The 18,979-nt window shown below is 45.0% G+C and overlaps 1 protein-coding gene and 1 long non-coding RNA gene across 4 annotated transcripts in view; both read left to right on the forward strand.

Moving 5' to 3' along the window:
• The window catches only part of LOC146652998 (uncharacterized), a 242,880-nt gene extending 236,869 nt beyond the window's left edge, over positions 1-6,011 (forward strand). Inside the window, exons 1-5 of one of the 3 annotated variants that reach the window (XR_014907464.1) lie at positions 3,039-3,209; positions 3,315-3,427; positions 5,060-5,154; positions 5,263-5,329; positions 5,485-6,011. This is a non-coding gene — a long non-coding RNA (uncharacterized LOC146652998). Of the gene's footprint in view, positions 1-3,038; positions 3,210-3,314; positions 3,428-5,059; positions 5,155-5,262; positions 5,330-5,484 lie in introns of those variants that run through there. The other 2 variants (XR_014907463.1, XR_014907465.1) reach the window with 2 other exon arrangements.
• An 8,157-nt stretch (positions 6,012-14,168) lies between these two features.
• Positions 14,169-15,410, forward strand: LOC146653004 (uncharacterized protein F54H12.2-like). Its single transcript, XM_085381237.1, has one exon. The coding sequence runs from the start codon at positions 14,169-14,171 to the stop codon at positions 15,408-15,410; it is 1,242 nt and encodes a 413-aa protein (XP_085237363.1).
• The last annotated feature ends 3,569 nt before the right edge of the window (positions 15,411-18,979 follow it).

Here is an 18,979-nt window from a genome sequence, read left to right on the forward strand (position 1 = left end):
ACACTGATGAGGGAGACAGTCAGCCACCGACAACAGCAAGGAAGAGGAAACGGGATCGGGATGACGAGCTGCTCAACCTCATCAGGGAGGACATGCAGCAACAAAGGGAGGCTGAGGAGAGAAGGGCACAGGAGAGCAAGGAGCGAATGGACAGACTTTTTACAATCCTGGAACGTCTGATCCCAAAATGACTGCTGCGTCCCTCTAATTTCATTTGACAGTTCTGTGACATTTGTGTGTTGAGATGATTTTCCAGGCACCAGACACCTTCTTTTTCCTGCATTGCAAACACTTTCCTTTAAATTATTTTGTTACATTGTGCCCTTTGTGTTGGATGTTACAAGTCTCATTTTCGCAATAAATGGAATCAAATAGTAATAGTCACTGAATCCATTTAATCAACAGGTATTGACATGATGCCAAGTCATAATGGCAAATGGACATTCACTCAAAAACAGAGTACATGTCAGGAACAACAACAAAGAAACAAAAACAAAAAACAAATGTGCAATGCATAAGCAGCATTTGAAGACTAAAATATTTGCAGCTATGTACATGTGTTCACACAAGATTAACCTGAGTGTCCTGTTCCCGGATCATTTCTTTCACAACTCCAATACATGCCAGGAAGTCCCTGGCAGTGTTGCTGGATCTGCTGAAGACAGATCAGACATGGATGGGGTGCTGCAACTGTGACCTGCGGTTTGTCTCTTCTAGTCGACGAGTGGAGATTCACACAGGGTGGTCTGCAAAGAGAGCTTAAGGATGCATCCTCCCACTGTCCACTGCAACGTCCATCCACAGGTTTGCAGGGCTGGCTCTATCGACGGCTGCTGCACCACTAAGATATGTAGACAGAGATATGTAAGCAGGAGTGCCATGAAGTGCCATATGCCACCGGAGAAAAGGTTCCTAGACAAATTTGCACTTGCCTGTTAACAGTAGTCGTGGTCTGGTGGTACCTCCTCCAGGGCTGACACCTCAGATGACAGTTGGTCCTGCCAACATAAAAAAAACCACCCAGCATATATATATATATATATATATATATATATATATATATATATATATATATATATATACATACATATTAGGGGTGCAACGATACACAAAATTCACGGTTCGGTTCGGTTCGATACTTTGGTGTCACGGTTCGATATTTTTTCGATACAAAAAAAATGTTCATGACTTTTTAATTTGCCATTTATTAAAATTATAAATATATATTTTAACTCAAAAGTACAGTTTTTAAATTTAACCCTAACGCTTGTGCGTGTTTTTTATTTTGACAGCGAATGCGCACCTGCGGACCACTTATGTGCAGCCCTGGTTATTTAGCTCGTCATATTGCAGCCACAGAAATTCTTTTGTCCATGAAACCATAAAGCTGCACTTTCTTTTTGCCTTATAGTCTGATTTGTCATAACTTCTCCGTTTTGTGGTAAGCTTTTCTTTGGCTGTCACTTCTTCACCCTGACCTGTCTTATTTGGCTCAGCAGAACTAAAATATATATCTGTCTGTGAAGGTTCTCAGTCATCCAGGTCATCGTAGTCAAATATAAATCCTGCTGCTTTTACACACGCACTCACATAAGCTCAGCGATTCTCTGCGATCAACCTCTCACATGTTTAAGCTGCGGGAGATTTCACTTGTCATGTTTGCATAGTAAGCTAACAATTAATAAGACGATGTCAGAGGAATTGGTGCACAAATTATCATCACTCACAGATCAGTGCTGTCGCTCTCTATACACAGTTCGCGCGATTGCAAAGTGAAAGCAAAAAAACAAGCGCAAATTCAAACGCAATTTCAATATGTCACATATTGACAGTGGCTCACCGATGCCAATGACATAATTACCCAGCTACATTTCCGAAAGAATGCAAAAGCATTGACATATATTTTTCCCTCCTACAATAGCCCGACGGGCAGGGCAGAGATAGATTTTGGTACCCCGACTGAAAAAAACGCTAGCCCTGGGACGTTGGGCTAGCGATATTGCGAGCCCTGTATCTGATTGAGGAATCACTCATCTTTGGAAAAGAGAGTTTATTACAGAGAAATGTCTCTTTCCAAAATAAAAGCTATACTATCCACTTCTTTTGGGCTATATTCTCAGCAGCATATTAAACAGCTGTCTAAATGACTCGGCTAAAGTTAGTAGCATGCTTGCTTGTTTTTTTTCTGCTTCCACTTGTCTTTGCACTAGGATGATGTCGGCGTAAATGTGCAGTCATATTCGTTGTGTTCCCACTAGTGCTTTCAGGTTAATCTCGTTGAAATGACCTTAACGCCACAACACGGCAAATCTCCGTTAACGAGCTACCGCCGATCGCCCCGTGCATGGGGCTAGACGGCCAACACGTTAACGAGCTAACTGCGCTAACACACTAGTTCCCACCCATGTAATTGAGCATTGCATGGCACATCCAACATACTGTTTTACTTTAGTCCATGACTCGCTTACCTTCAGGGTCATACGTCACATGAAAACCAAAATAATTCCAAACGCCAGATCTGAATGAGGGTGGGGGAGGTCCATGTTGTAAGGAGAGCTTAACTTCTGTCTCGCTAGCTTGCCCTGCGCTCTTCCTTCTGACGATGCTGTCTGTGTTGAGTGCTCAGTGAATCTGCGTTCGACTACTCCGCCTCGACCCTAGGCGGAGTAGTCGAACGCAGATTCACTGAGCGCTCAACACAGACAGCATCGTCAGAAGGAAAGTTGATAAAATAAATTACAAATTTTGTATTGTTCGATACATATGCGTACTGAACCGAAAGCACTGTATCGAACGGTTCAATATCGATACGAATATCGTTGCACCCCTAATATATATATATATATATATATATATATATATATATATATATATATATATACACACACATACATATGTGTGTAATATATGGAAGAAATATAGTATCATCAGAATTCAAGTATTTTTAGACATTGAATTTATGACACTGAATTTTTATCCTCCAAATTTCCCTGCAAAAATATTCACCTGCAAAAATTCACCTGCAAAAAATTCACCTGCAAAAATTCACCTGCAAAAATTCAACTGCAAAAGTGATGAACTTTAATGACCCAAGCCAGAGCAATCAGCACCAGATCGAGTCGAGTGGCTCTCAGCCAATTAAATTACGCTGTTTGATCACATGACACCGTTAGCCAGCAGTGTGTCTCCTAAAAGAGAGCTGTTTAAAGGTGAGTGATTAAGTTTTTCTCCTAAATAGAGATCATTACAGAACGCCTAGTCCTACTTAAAATCCCATTTATTATTATTATTTTTTATCATCTACTCGAACTAAGGAAAACGTTTGACTAACTCAAAGACAATTTCCACGCCTCCCCTGCCTGACTGCAGAGGCAGTTTTGAATTTAGGAGCGCCAAGATGGCAGCGGCAAACCCTGGCGGCTCTCCGGTGAGTATATATATTTTTTTATCTTCAAGTTTGTCTTTTGAAACCTTAATTTTATTTAAATCCGTTGCTCACGTATAAAGTACACAGACGGGGTCTTTGCTCAACTCGTCTGAGGCGTGTCTCACTAAGCGCTACATGCTAGCATCCTGCTAACCGAGCTACCCTTTACATGCTGTGCTTTAGAAAATGGAATACTCGTTAAAAAAAATACTCCGCAGATATTGATAGATAGACGAACACTGCAAATATAATGTTGGAAACGAGAACGGCCTTTGGTGAAGGGGTAAAATACACCATGAATAGAGCCATAGAGTGAATGGCTGCCATGGTTGCAGAACAGCCTGATTTAATGACAAGAATGGGGAAGAGTGAGGTGAAGTGAACCACAGCCACAAAACACGGTCAGACAAGGCGGCAAAAGGGCAGTGATCTGTCCGTCAGTATGAAGTTGGTGTGTGCTTTGGTAAACAAAAACTCCAGACTGGTAGCAGGAAGATGGGAGACTCGTGTTTCACTGGAATAGTGGTGAATTAAAACATCCTTTGTTGGGGACATTTCGGTGTAAATGCATCCATACAGGCAAGACAGAGGCAGACTAGACAGTGAAGAAAACAAGGCAAACATTAGAAATATAAAAACGGAAATATAGGATGAGTCGGGGATGAGTTCCTGCCCCAAGTGGAGGAGTTCAAGTATCTCGGGGTCTTGTTCGCGAGTGATGGGAGAAGGGAGCCGGAGATCGACAGACGGATTGGGGCTGCAGCTGCAGTAATGCGGACGCTGCACCGGTCCGTCGTGGTGAAGAGGGAGCTGAGTGTAAAAGCGAAGCTCTCAATTTACCGGTCGATCTACGTCCCTACCCTCACCTATGGCCACGAGCTGTGGGTAGTGACCGAAAGAACGAGATCGCGGATACAAGCGGCAGAAATGAGCTTCCTCCGAAGGGTGACTGGCCTCTCCCTTAGAGATAGGGTGAGAAGGTCGGCCATCCGGGAGGGGCTCAGAGTAGAGCTGCTGCTGCTCCACATCGAAAGGAGCCAGCTGAGGTGGTTCGGGCATCTGACAAGGATGCCCCCTGGGCGCCTCCTGGGTGAGGTGTTCCAGGCATGTCCCACCGGGAGGAGGCCCCGGGGCAGACCCAGGACACGCTGGAGAGATTATATCTCTCGGCTGGCCTGGGAACGCCTTGGTATTCCCCCGGATAAGCTGGAGGAGGTGGCTGGGCAGAGGGAGGTCTGGGCCTCTTTGCTTAGGCTGCTGCCCCCGCGACCCGGCCTCGGATAAAGCGGATGAAGATGGATGGATGGAAATATAGGATTAATATAACATACAATTAGGGAAAATGTAAGGAACACAATGTAAATGATATTGTAAAGTCATTAAAATGGCATACTCTGATTAAAAGAAACGCATAATTGGGTAGGATAATAACAATAATAATGTTAAAAAACATGTACAAGATGGGTATGTATACTTGTAGCCAGAATACTATAAAGTTGTAGCATGCCAGACCATCTTGATTGAATGTTTTATGGTAGACATATTCATATTGGTATCTAATAAATGATTAATTCTTAGATTTTATCGAACGTTAATTTATAAATTGTTTCTGTCTTTATGTGTTTGTTTCAGATTATGCAAGATGAAATTATTCAGTCAGCAAGACACTTGCTGCAGTTGCTGACATCATCCAACTGAACTGCTGCTGTGATGAATCAGAATACAAGGTTTACTTTAGCAAGACTTATGAGTTAATGCTACATTTAACTAAATTGTTATATATTTTGTGTCCAATATTGTCTCCATATGATTTTGTTTTTTGCAACATCTTGCAGAGAACAGAGTCAAGGTACCAGCTTGGTCAACCCTAAAAGACCATCTGTTCAATGACCAGGTGAAAAAGTCATAAACTAAACACTCTGCATGAGCATGGAATTTAGGATGCAACTTTATATCTTACCTGCTCTACACTCAGGGCTTGAATTGCAACAACAGTCAATCACATAAAAAAATATACTTTTGGTAGTTCTGTGTCTGTCTCTCTCCTCCAAACCCAGATGGCTGCTGGTACTGAACCGGGTTCTGGTTCTGCTGGAGGTTTCTTCTTGTTAAAGGGGAGTTTTTCCTCTGCACTGTCACTTCATGCTGCTCAGTGTGAGGGATTGTTGAGGTTGAGTCCATATGTCCTGCGAACAACTGCTGGGCAATGACACCATGCAATTTTCTGGGATTCCTTGGATAGAAAACCTGTGAACTGCACTTGTCCTTGGTCTTCACAGCTCACCTTTTTACTGTTTATTGAATCAAAATGCTCCAGTGACATGGATTCTACATTGTAACTGATGTGATGTTCTATAAAGTGGTTTTAATAAAAAAAGGCAAAAATTAGTTTGTTTCTTTATTCAATTTTTGAACAGTGATACTCATTCAGTAAATGCAAATTATTTACATGGCAGTGCACTATAGGCATAAATCTAGACCCCTAGATAAAACATGATGGCATTATAGCAGTGACAACTCCTCCACAGTAGCAGGTGGGATTTCTTTTTTGAGGACGGCTCCTTTTACCTGTCACTACAGATGGTCTGTTTATGTTTTGATCAAGAGCCTTTTTTGGGCAGCTGAAGAGGAGAAGTCTATCTTATGGCCAACCTCTGACTGTATCTTGGTCACATTACCCAGCAAAACCCAGTATGCAGGTTCACCTGTAACAGTCCTTGTGCCACAGATCAACACTGTTGCTTCTACATTAAACAGAAGAGCAGTGACGTGGGTGCAGGTCTCCGTGACTCCGGCCTTACAGCTGCAGTGGGCGGCTTCAACCTTCCCTGTGATGCTCACAATGACCCATGGCTGCAATGCTGGTTCATTCAGTCTTTGAGAGTGCAGTACCTGAAACACACACACAAAGTTCTTGTCTTTAAATGAACTATGAGCCAAGGCTGACATAAATGTTTTATCTACTTAATCATTAATGTAACAGCGTTTAGAAAGTTAGCACATACATGTAATTTTTCATTTCTTTATGTGTCCATCTATAGAACGCTGCATGTTATATTCTAAATCTGCCTGTTCTGTCAGAAACCTGCCTGCAGAAAATGAACCTAAAGGATGTAATCACTTTCAAGATGGAGAAAGCATAAAGTGACAATTATGAATCACTTAATATGATAAGGAGATTCTGCAGGTCATTAATCAATGTATAAAATTAAAATAAAATGCATTTTTAGTGACACAAGATACAAATATGGAAGCAAGATGTATAATCGCTCAGTTTGGGGAAATTGTGGGTAGCCTGCAAGAGCCTCAACTTCTCCATACCCACAATGTGCAACAAATGGGCACAGCTGATCTTCAACAGTGGAACATCGGCCAGTTACTTCCAACTTTAACGCAGCTTGTAGTCTTGGAGAGCAGCACACCAAAACTGCATGCACAACTTCTGCTAACAGTGGAAACGGATTAAGAAATCCATGCAAACAGATTCATAAACCGAAAGAATATTATTTTACAGGATTAATGATCATATCAGCCGCTGGCTGATCACAAACCCTGAGGGTGTATACGAGAAGCAGAAGAAGCAGAGGGAATATCCCGTTTAAGTTTAGATAGTATTTGTAAAGATATTGACCATATCCTTTTCTGAAAGTGTGGATATAATGGATGGGGTAAGGTACTGACATGCTACAACTTTATAGTTGTTAAATTCTGGCTACAAGTATACATACCCATCTTGTACATGTTTTTTTTTTGTTTTTTTAAATTATTATTATTGTTATTATTATTATTATTATCCTACCCAATTATGTGTTTCTTTTAATCAGAGTATGCTGTTTTAATGACTTTACAATATCATTTACATTGTGTTCCTTACATTTTCCCTAATTGTATGTTATATTAATCCTATATTTCCATCCATCCATCTTCATCCGCTTTATCCGAGGCCGGGTCGCGGGGGCAGCAGCCTAAGCAAAGAGGCCCAGACCTCCCTCTGCCCAGCCACCTCCTCCAGCTTATCCGGGGGAATACCAAGGCGTTCCCAGGCCAGCCGAGAGATATAATCTCTCCAGCGTGTCCTGGGTCTGCCCCGGGGCCTCCTCCCGGTGGGACATGCCTGGAACACCTCACCCAGGAGGCGCCCAGGGGGCATCCTTGTCAGATGCCCGAACCACCTCAGCTGGCTCCTTTCGATGTGGAGCAGCAGCAGCTCTACTCTGAGCCCCTCCCGGATGGCCGACCTTCTCACCCTATCTCTAAGGGAGAGGCCAGTCACCCTTCGGAGGAAGCTCATTTCTGCCGCTTGTATCCGCGATCTCGTTCTTTCGGTCACTACCCACAGCTCGTGGCCATAGGTGAGGGTAGGGACGTAGATCGACCGGTAAATTGAGAGCTTCGCTTTTACACTCAGCTCCCTCTTCACCACGACGGACCGGTGCAGCGTCCGCATTACTGCAGCTGCAGCCCCAATCCGTCTGTCGATCTCCGGCTCCCTTCTCCCATCACTCGCGAACAAGACCCCGAGATACTTGAACTCCTCCACTTGGGGCAGGAACTCATCCCCGACTCATCCTATATTTCCGTTTTTATATTTCTAATGTTTGCCTTGTTTTCTTCACTGTCTAGTCTGCCTCTGTCTTGCCTGTATGGATGCATTTACACCGAAATGTCCCCAACAAAGGATGTTTTAATTCACCACTATTCCAGTGAAACACGAGTCTCCCATCTTCCTGCTACCAGTCTGGAGTTTTTGTTTACCAAAGCACACACCAACTTCATACTGACGGACAGATCACTGCCCTTTTGCCGCCTTGTCTGACCGTGTTTTGTGGCTGTGGTTCACTTCACCTCACTCTTCCCCATTCTTGTCATTAAATCAGGCTGTTCTGCAACCATGGCAGCCATTCACTCTATGGCTCTATTCATGGTGTATTTTACCCCTTCACCAAAGGCCGTTCTCGTTTCCAACATTATATTTGCAGTGTTCGTCTATCTATCAATATCTGCGGAGTATTTTTTTTAACGAGTATCCCATTTTCTAAAGCACAGCATGTAAAGGGAGAGAGTTAATACCCTACAGCTTATGACAAAATTTGATCCGAAGTGATTGATGGCCCTAATCACGACCTTTTGACCTCCCGCCCCTCCCCCCCGGAAGCGTGTAATGAGCGTGACGAATCGCATCCTGAGAAGGGGGGGTGAACCCCGGAAGCGCGCCATCTGTTGCTAACCGTGTCGAATTGCATCCTGAGAAAGGAGGGGGGAACCTCCGAAAGAGCGCCATCTGTTGTTGGGAAAAAAAGTTTTTAGTGGGAGGGACTGCAGCGAGGGAGGAGAATAAAAAGCAGAGAGGAGGAGTCCGTCACAATTTCTAAGTCACACACACAAGATGGATTCTTTCCTTCTGCAGCCCAGCAGCGGTCCTGTTTACTTGGACGGTGAAGAAATCTGCTCTCCCGCAGAACCCTCGAGCATGGGCGGCAGCAGCAGCGAGTGGGCCTCGTCGATTATCAGCGATACGCCTGTCTCTGTCTACAGTACCAGATCCGAAGCAACCGCCACTCCGCGGAAAGAAGGAAGAAGTAAGAGCGTCTTCATGTTCCGCAGCCAAATTCCAGCACCGAGAAACTTGCGAGGAGAATGGCCTCTGCCTGCTGAGGGTTGTGGAAAGTGGGGCTACATATTCAAATATGAGTCGGGGGAGCTCTGGTTTTATCAGTTGAACGAAGGAGAAAGCTTGACGGAATCGAGCAGCATTGTGAAGCTGACTCCCAGTGACTGGGCCGTGCTGAAGCTGCTGGTTGCGATGGCTATCGGAGAGGCAAACGAGGATTTTCCCATTCCTGAAGAGGAAGATGTTGCCGCTAAAAGACCCCGGACAGAGGTAGATTCTCCTCCCCCTCCTCCTCCTTCTCCTTTCGGCTTCGATGATGAAGAAGAGCATGATGCTGCTGATGATGAAAAAGATCCTCCTTCCCCTCCTTCTGTCTCCTCTGATGAAAAAGAGGATACTGACCCTGCTGTTGAGAATGATGAGGATAAAGAAAAGACCCCCTCTGTAGAGGATGTTTCCTCCCCCGATGAATCAGCTGTTGAATCAGCTGATGATGATGATGATGATCATCCTCTCTACACAGTTACAGAAGAAGAAGAAGAAGAAGAAGATGATGAGCCCCCGGCTGAAAAACTTCCAGAAGACGCCGATGTTCCCCTAGCTCCTGAAATAAAAGAGGAGAAAGCAGCTCCTGAGAATAAAGAAAACATTCCCCCAGCTCCAGAAATAAAAGAGGAGAAAGCAGCCGCTGAGAATAAAGAAAACATTCCCCCGGCTCCAGAAAAAGCTACGGAAGAAGAAATAGAAGCTATTCCCCCTCCCCCGCCGCGGAACGGAGGCATACGCTTCAATGATGAGCAACTGATCAAGACTAAAACAATCTTGTCAACCGTCTGGTCTTCAGGAACCACAGCCACGGGGAGATGGAGAATGAGAGCCAGCCTGCGCTCTACTGATGAATCTGATGCGCCTGACATTTTTGTCATGGAGAAATTCAACCCCGACTACGGATTATTTCGCAGCATGATGGTTATACCAGCCAAAGAGTGGGTCGTAAGAATGCTGCAAGTGAGGAAGGATATTACAATTCTTTTTCAAACTTGCCGCTGCTGGAGGGATGCTGTAGGAGTAAGGAAATGTCTCAGCTTCTGAAAATCCCCGCCCCTCCCGGACCACGCCCCCCTTCCTTCTGTTTTAAAAGTCCGATCAAAAAGCCTTTTTTAGCTCAGAGAGAGAGAGATGGACTCTGCACCCCTGCTTCGCGATGAGGAGACCAGCTCCACCGATTGTTTTTCTGACGAGGGCGAGCTGGTACCCGACACTCCCGGTTACTACGGGCCTCTGAAGCGACAGAGGCGGCAGCGGCAGCAGCATACCGACGAGATGGACGGCTGGGCGTCTTCTTTATTCATCGACACTGTGAAAACGGCTGTGTATCATCTGGTCAACTTGGTGATAAACAAGCACCGCACCGACGAATGTAATGGCTGTAAGATAGACCATCCCAGCCAGAGACAACACGAGTGCCTGCAAATTCTGGAGGATGATTTTTATTCCGACAACTATTATAACATCAGAAAGAAACTGCTCACTCCTCGCTTTGTCCCTTCCATTCAACGTCTGCTGATTGCCCGCAACATCAAGACTGAGGACGTTAAAGTTGGGATGGTTGCGGAGACTCTGCTTCATGAGCTGAAATCGGTGAGGAAAGTCTTTGACGCCATCACAGACGCTTATGACAATTTGGTGGGGCAAGACGTGGTCAAAATCGGGGAACTCCGTTTGGTTACGGAGTTTTACAAAGGTTGCTGATTCTTATCCTGCATGCTTCCTATATTTAACCTTGTTTTTTAAATCATGTATTCTGTTTCTTTTTAAAAAAAAACAAAAAACTACCTCGTTTTTTAATCCTACCTCATTTTTAATCGTGTATTCTGTTTTTTTAAATCCTACCTCATTTTTTAATCGTGTATGCTTTAAAAAAAAAGTATCCTGTTTGTTTGTAACCTTTTAACATGTTTACCTCATGTTTTTAAAAAAAGAAAAAAAAGAGTTTTTGTAACCGTTTGACTCTATAAGTGTGTTTTATCTCAGGGTTTTGAATAAAAGTGTATTCTGTTTCTTTTTAAAAAACAAAAAAACTACCTCGTTTTTTAATCCTGCTTTATTTTAATCATGTATTCTGTTTTTTAAAATCCTACCTCATTTTTTAATCGTGTATGCTTTAAAAAAAAGTATCCTGTTTGTTTGTAACCTTTTAACATGTTTACCTCATGTTTTTAAAAAAAGAAGAAAAAAGAAAGAGTTTTTTTTGTAACCGTTTGACTCTATAACTGTGTTTTATCTCAGGGTTTTGAATAAAAGTGTATTCCTGTTTTTTTTCGCATGTTAAACCTTCTGGTTTTGAATAAAAAAAAAAGAGTTTTTCTATTCTATAAGTGTGTTTTATCTCAGGGTTTTGAATAAAAATGTATTCCTGTTTTGTTTTTTTTGTTTTTTTGTTTTTTTTTGTAACTTACTTGTATTCCTGTCTGTATTCTATAAGTGTGTTTTATCTCAGGGTTTTTGAATAAAAATGTATTCCTGTTTTTTGCATTTTAAACCCTCTGGTTTTGAATAAAAAATATTTAAAAAGCATTCATCTCTGGTTTTTGAATAATGTATTCCTGTTTTCTGCACATTAAGCCCTCTGGTTTCGAAAAAAAAATAATAATAAAAAACATTCATCTCTGGTTTTTTAATAAAATAATAAAAGCCGACTCCTGCGACGTTATAACGCAGACAAGCTTTTATCAGAAGACGAGATGGCCGAGAAAAGTGAGATGAAAAAAGTGTATTACGACCCGCATCACCCAGGTAGTTTCGGAGGAGTAAATAGACTCCGTCGTGCTTTAGAAGATGAAACTGGTAAAAAAGTTGATATCCGCAAGGTGCAGAATTTTTTATCCGAGCAGGACGCCTATACTCTACACAAGCCGGCGCGAGTAAGATTTAAGAGAAATAGAGTGTTTGTGACCAAACCCCTGAAGCAGCTTCAGGCCGACCTGTGCGACATGAGACACCTGTCTGAATACAACGACGGATTCAATTATTTATTAACCGTCATAGACGTATTTTCAAAAAAGGCTTACGCCCGCCCCCTGAAAAGGAAGACGGGTTCGGAAGTGACTGAAGCTTTCGAATCTGTGTTGAGAGAGAGTGAAATACCGGAAAATTTACAGACCGATGCGGGAAAAGAGTTTTTCAACAAGAGTTTTCAAGCTCTGATGAAAAATCACAGCATCTCCCATTTTGCTACCGCCAGCGACCTAAAGGCCTCGGTGGTGGAGAGATTTAACCGCACCCTGAAAACGAGGATGTGGAGATATTTCACCGCGCACAATACCAGACGCTATCTGGAGGTGTTGCCCGACCTGTTAGAAGGATATAACCGCAGTTATCACAGCAGCATTAAAATGGCACCTGCCGAGGTGCGCCCCGAGAACGCGGATCAGGTGTTTCGCAACTTGTATGGAAAGACACCCGCCCGTCCTAAAATAAAGTTGAAATTTAAGAGGGCTGATCTGGTGAGAATATCCAAATTGAGAGGAGTATTTGATAAAAAATACGAACAGAGTTTCACGGACGAAATCTTTACTGTGATCCGGGTCCTTCACCGATCGCCACCCGTGTATAAGCTAGAAGATTATGACGGCGAGCCTATCGAAGGGTCGTTTTATGAGCCCGAGCTGCAGAAAGTGAAACTGACCGAGGACAAAGCGTTTCATGTGGAGAAGATTTTAAAGCGGCGCACAGTCAGAGGGGAAAAACAGGTTTTTGTCAAGTGGAAAAACTGGCCGGATAAATTCAACAGCTGAGTGAAAGCCTCGGAAGTGGTAGGCGTATAAAAAAAGAGACCCCTCGCATCATTCGGCTCATTTTTTAAAATTCATCATGGAGTCCGAAGGGTTTTACGTGACCCTGCCTTCCAACGCCAGCAAGGGCTTATTTAAAGATAACACCAGCGGCTGCTACACGGTGGATCTGGCCAAACCCCTCGAGCTGACCGGAGAATGGAGCGTGGGCTTATGCGAATTCATTTATCCGCGCACATGGTACAATCTACCGCCGGACGCCTCCTACTTGGAGCTGATGCGGACGACGGAGGAAGATCAGCCCCTGGTGATTTTAAAATTCGGCAGGGGAGGTCATTACGGACGCGTTAAAGATCTATTGGATCACCTGGTGCCGGCGATCCAAAAGTACGACCCGTCCTTCGAGGCTTCATTCAACAACATCACCAAACGTCTGGATGTCAAAGGAGTCGGGAGCCATAAAATAAAGGTCTTCCCTCCTCTGGCTTACATGCTGGGATTGAAAACGAACGAGTGGTGGACTCTGTCGAAGCGCTCTACTCCGTATCCGTGCGATATGAACGCGGGCGTATATAACCTGTTTCTCTACACCGACATCGTTCAGTACCAGCCGGTCGGTGACAGTTACTCACCGTTGCTCAGCGTCCTTAACGTGAAAGGCGATTACGGAGACGTGATCAGCATCAGACATAATACGGTCCATTACTTGCGCGTATCTAAAAAATACATTAAAACCATACGCGTAGAAATTAAAACGGACCGCGACAGATTCGTGGATTTTGTTTACGGGAAAACGATAGTCAAGCTGCACTTTAAACCGGCTTGAGAATGGCGGCGCGTCTCCCGCAGGACCCCCACCGTTTTGTGAGGTATTATGAGGGGCAGGTGGGAGGTTCCCTTCCGGGTTTTTACGGAGCGCCCGTGATGTACGGCAGAGGGATAGGATCCATCTTCTCCAGACTGTTTCGTTTCGTGTCTCCTCTCTTCAAATCCGGGTTCGCCGTAGCTAAACCTCACCTGAAAACGGCCGCAACCAATATCGCTACAGACGCTGTGAAAAGAGTGATGGGTAAGCTGACAGAGCCTCGCCAGGAGGGGGCGGGGGGTATGATGGTCCTCTCCCGCAGGAAGAGGAAACGCCCTCCGGGCGAGCGGATTAAAAATAAAAGCGTCGGAGTAAAAAGTAAATCAGTCAAGGCTGGCAGTGGGAAGAGAAGGAAGCCCCAGAGGAGCTCGGACATATTTTAGAAGAAAATAAATAAATAAAAAAATGTCTCTCTTACACAAGAAATCTGCCGAATGCACCCTTGCCGAACTGGATCTATTTTCGGCTCCCATGACCCAGCTATCCATAGAGGATAAAAAATATCAAGAATGTCAGCCCCTCTCTGCTTTGAACGACAACTCACCCATTGAATTTTTCATCCCCGGAGACGGGGAAAAGTATCTCGATCTGAACAACACCATGCTCCATCTGAGAGTGAAAATTACGGAAAAGGACGGGAGCAACATCCCACCCGATGCAGGGGTAGCCCTCATCAATTATCCTCTCAACACAATTTTCAGTCAGTGCGACGTTATTCTGGGGGATCGATTGATTTCGCAGTCCAGCGCCACCCATCCTTACAGGGCCATGATCGAGACGCTGCTCAACTTTTCAGAAGACACTCTAAAGAGTCAATTCAGCGCCGGTCTGTTTTACAAAGACACGGCCGGAGACATGGATTCTATAGTTATAAGCAACGGGCCGAACAAAGGGATAAAACAGAGAGCCGTTTTCATGGCCGAGTCGCGAGAAGTGGACCTGCTGGGTCCCCTCCACGCAGATATTTTCTTCTGCGAGAGGCTCCTGCTGAACTCTGTGGATTTGAGAATTAAATTGATACGCAACAGCGATGCCTTCAGTCTGATGGGAACTCGGGATTCGCAGTTTGCCCTGAAAATAACTTCGGCCTCTCTGTTTGTTAAAAAGGTCACAGTCTCGCCGGCCGTCAGGCTGGGGCACGCCGCGGCCCTGATGAAAGGAAACGCTCTCTATCCTCTTTCGCGCATTTCTGTGAAAACCTACTCCATCCCTGAAAATTCCAGGATCTGCAACCAAGAGAATCTCTTTCTGGGAGCCATGCCCAAATACGTGGTCCTGGGCATGGTTCATCACGACGCCTTCACCGGGAGGAGGGATCTGTCGCCTTTCAGCTTTAGACACAACGATGTGGAGTATCTGGCGTTGTGTCAGGACGGCAGGCAGGTGCCCGCCAAAGCTTTCCAGCCACAGTTTGACCGCGGAAATTCGGTCAGGGAGTTTTATCACATGTTTTCCGCCACGGGGAGACACCTCAAAGATTTACCTCTGAGCATCGACCGCCGGGAATTTAATGAAGGTTACGCCCTGTTTGCCTTTAATCTGGAACCCAGCGAGGATGCTGACGCCCTGTCTCCCGTCTCCAACGGGAATTTGAGGCTGGAGATGAGATTCAGAGTTCCTCTGCCTCAGACCACCACTCTCATAGTGTACGCCTGCTACGACTCAATTTTGGAGATTGACTCTAAAAGACAGGTGCTGGTGGATTATTACTAAAAAAAAAATATACATGGATAACCTTCAGCTGGAGCACATTCTACATCGCGCCTTGGGAGACATTTTCTGCGGGGTTTGGGCCTCGGACCAGCTGGCCTTTTTGAGGCGCGACTTTAAACCCCCCGCCTACTTTATAGTAAACACTCACCCCTCGCACTTGAGGGGAGAACACTGGCTGGCTCTGACTCTGGAAAGGAACGGCTCCTCCACTTTTTTTGACTCTTACGGATTCCCTCCCGACTTTGCTCACTATCCCTCGGTCATCTCAGAGTTTCTGGAAGGCCGCTCTGACAAAATACTCTATCACGATCGTCAACTTCAGCACCCTATGTCTGTCGTTTGCGGGCAACATTGCATTTTTTATCTATGTCACAAGGCTCAGGGGTTATCCGTCGGTAAAATACTTTCTCTGTACTATAACGATGTGTTTAAAAATGATGACATGGTGTCTGACTTTCTGAAAGGACGCTGCCCCGCTCGCTCTCGCAGAGGTCATCACGGGGCGTGCTCCTTACAAAAGTTTAAAGATGTGTGTATCGAATAAAGAAACGTAAACAAAAAAAAAAAAAAGTTTGTTGCAGCGTTTTTTATTTCATTTGTAAACAAAAAACATTTGATTTTACATAGAGGTCCAGGTCGGGGAAAGCGTTATTTTGACCCGAGAAGGTTTTCTCCCCCTTCGCGCAGGTGTCTGTCCTCCCTCCTCCTCCACAGATTTAAGACGCGCATACTGGTCGCGAGCTCTACGGTTATGTATTGAGGATGAGGGTATGTTTGTTTCGACCAAAGTAGTTAAAAACGCGTTCCATCCTTTCGGTCGCGTTTGGTTTTTACTTTTAAAAGAGAGGGAGAGGTTTTTAAATAGATCGATCATGTGCGAACCCCGCACCGCATCCCCCTTGTAAACAAATTCACCCCTCTTTGTCCATCCTCCTCCACCCTCAGGTAATTTCTGCATAATGTAGCGGGCGTTTTTGCGATCTCGAGGGGGTAAGGATTTTAATACTTCTTCCATCATTTCATCATCCTCCTCTCTGGGTCGCTGCACTTGTTGCTGCACCTGCTGCTGCACCTGCTGCTGCGCCTCCTCGGGCGGGAGGTGGAAAGTCACCCTACTCTCCTCGTCCCGGCCCTGTTTAGAGAGTGTGAGATATCTCCGCAGCAGAGACTCGTATCTTTTGATTTTTTCATACGAATTTAGCCGCGGATCCTCCAGTATGGCTTTCATCTTTTCGTCCAAATCGTCTTTGGCAGTTTCTCTGACGGTAGGCTCGGTGGGTCGGGTCAGTTTTTTCAACTCGTGAGAGGGAACGAGAATCATTTTTTTAAACATCTCAGCGTTTTTGAAATATTCCTCCCAGCAGGTTCCCCAGAATGGGTACGGCTGCGGACAACAGAGGGAAAAGAAACCCGCCCGTTTGTTTCTTTAAAACTTGACGTTTACGGTTTAAACTCGTTTTCTTGTCGGCCAGCAGCCTGATGATCTTTTTCTGGCGTTTCAGTTTTTGGTATTGAGGAGCGGAAAGAGGTATGTTTCCCCTTAAAAGATTTAAAGCTATCTCGCACAGCGCCTGGAAGAAATCCGGGGAGCTGTGAGCGAGAATGTCTTTGCGTTTCTGCGGCGACGCGTGGTACAGAGCTTGCAGTAAGACTGCGTTTCTTTTTATACGCTGAGACATGGCTACTTGGGTTTAGGCAGGTAAATGACGGGGTACTGCCCCAGAAGCAGACCGGTGCGCACTCTGTAGCGTTCTGGGCACGAGGGAGTGAGATCGAGGATTAAATACCCGTGGGGCTCCTCGGTGGCGTCTTTGAAACTGTCGGAGAAAAATGTTTTTTGCGAAGGGAAAATCTGACGGGCCAAAATCTCAATCTGCAGCTTGTCTCTGGGGTTTTTAAACAACACCATATAATTGGAGTTTAAGCTGATGGTGCGGCTGTATTTACCTTGATGGAAAACGTTCTGGGTCAGCATCATGACCGAGACGTTTTTATGGTGGCGGTATTGAGTGAAAATTTTAACCACTTCCTGGTGATCCGAGGCCTGAAAGATGACGTCATCCAGCACCACCAGAACGTCTCGGAAATCTTCAAAAGAATCAGGCAGCCCCTCGACAAATTTAATGTTTTTATTGGTCTTTGAAAGCTCCTCATACATGGGTTGAAAAGAAGTATAAATCCACACAATATTCGCGGGCACAGTATCCATGACGCGTTCACAGTTTTCCAAAACACACTTTACAAAATGAGTTTTCCCACACCCGCTAGGACCCACAACTAGACAGGAAAAAGGCACTTTCAGTCTGTGATCAAAATCAGTTTCCTCCATTTTTTTTTTTTAAGAAGAAAACTAAAACAAAAACACTAGTACCCGAAAGGCAGAGTCGTGCCGTCTGGAAAGAGACGTCTCTTGTCGTAAACCACGCGAAACTTTTTCTGAAATGTTCTGTTTTTGAGCACAAAGCCTCTCTTATCCCTCTGAATCCCGTTCTGAGGGGTCCCGAGCTCCGCCTCTTTCATACCAGAAAGGTAACTTTCCACCAACCCGCTCATACTGTCGAAATTGACACGTTCGCAACATTCTCTCGTCTGCGTTATTCCTTTCATTTTTACCACCAGTTTCTTTTTGTTTCTGGTCCGGTAGGCGTAACTCTTTGGACCCGCGGAGACAAATTCCTGGATGGTGTCCCCGTCTAATTCGTCCGTGAGATCCCCTAGATAGTTGCCCAGCTCTAAAGGTTCCTCCCCCTCTTTCACTACGTAGATCAGAGAGTCGGTGTCGGTGTACAGAACGCTGCGCTGCAATTTTTCTAAATACTCGTAGAGTTTTAGACGGGCGTAGGCTGTGGTGAAAGCGGCGATGAAAACGTTATTGGTAGCGCCGGGAGGTATCACGCACCGCTCGTTATAGCTCCACTGAATTAAAGCCACTTCCTGTTTTTTGGTCTTTAAAAAAGAGACGTGTTTAAAGACGTACTGTCCTGAAAAGACGTAGTTAAAAAACTGACTCGGCTTTCTGACCAGAGTGGTCTGAGTCATGTTGGTTCTCTGAGCAAACTTTCCCCAGAAACTGTTGAGACACAATTTCGAAACTTGTCTTTTGGCCGGATTCACCTCTATTTTTGACGGGTCTAAACGTATGCCCTGATGCCTGTGGTACTCTTCCACGTATTTGTTCCTCTCATCCTCGTCGCGAGCTTCCGGAGGATAACCGGAGGCTTCCTGTTTGCCTTTGAGAAAAGTGTTAATATAACCGGCGAAAATATCGCTGCTGCGACTATCAAAGTGCCAGACCTCTGTGATTTTAGCCACTCTGTAACCTAATTCTAAGGCTTTGTTAAACTCGACGGTGACCCAGACCCCGGTGAGAGCTCTGGCCTCGTCGTCGTGAAGGCACGGACCGCTTTGTTGATTAGTCTCGGCGCAGGTGCAACAGAGGGAGAATATTAATTTACCTCCGGGGGGTTTGTACGGTAGAACGGGGAAATAGAGCCCGCGCGGCGGGTAAACGGTGGCTCTGATCAGCCCGAAATAACTGCGAGGGTCTGCAAAATTCTCTCTGATGATTT

The sequence above is a fragment of the Rhamphochromis longiceps genome, linkage group LG15, assembly GCF_057381845.1.
Source record: "Rhamphochromis longiceps isolate RC_006_pf linkage group LG15, R_longiceps_female_GT1.1, whole genome shotgun sequence".
Classification (NCBI taxonomy): Eukaryota; Metazoa; Chordata; class Actinopteri; order Cichliformes; family Cichlidae; genus Rhamphochromis; species Rhamphochromis longiceps.

What these genes read in the sequence shown, in the direction of transcription:
- LOC146653004 (XM_085381237.1), top strand. Translation starts at nt 14,169, where the DNA reads ATGACCCAGCTATCCATAGAGGATAAAAAATATCAAGAATGTCAGCCC.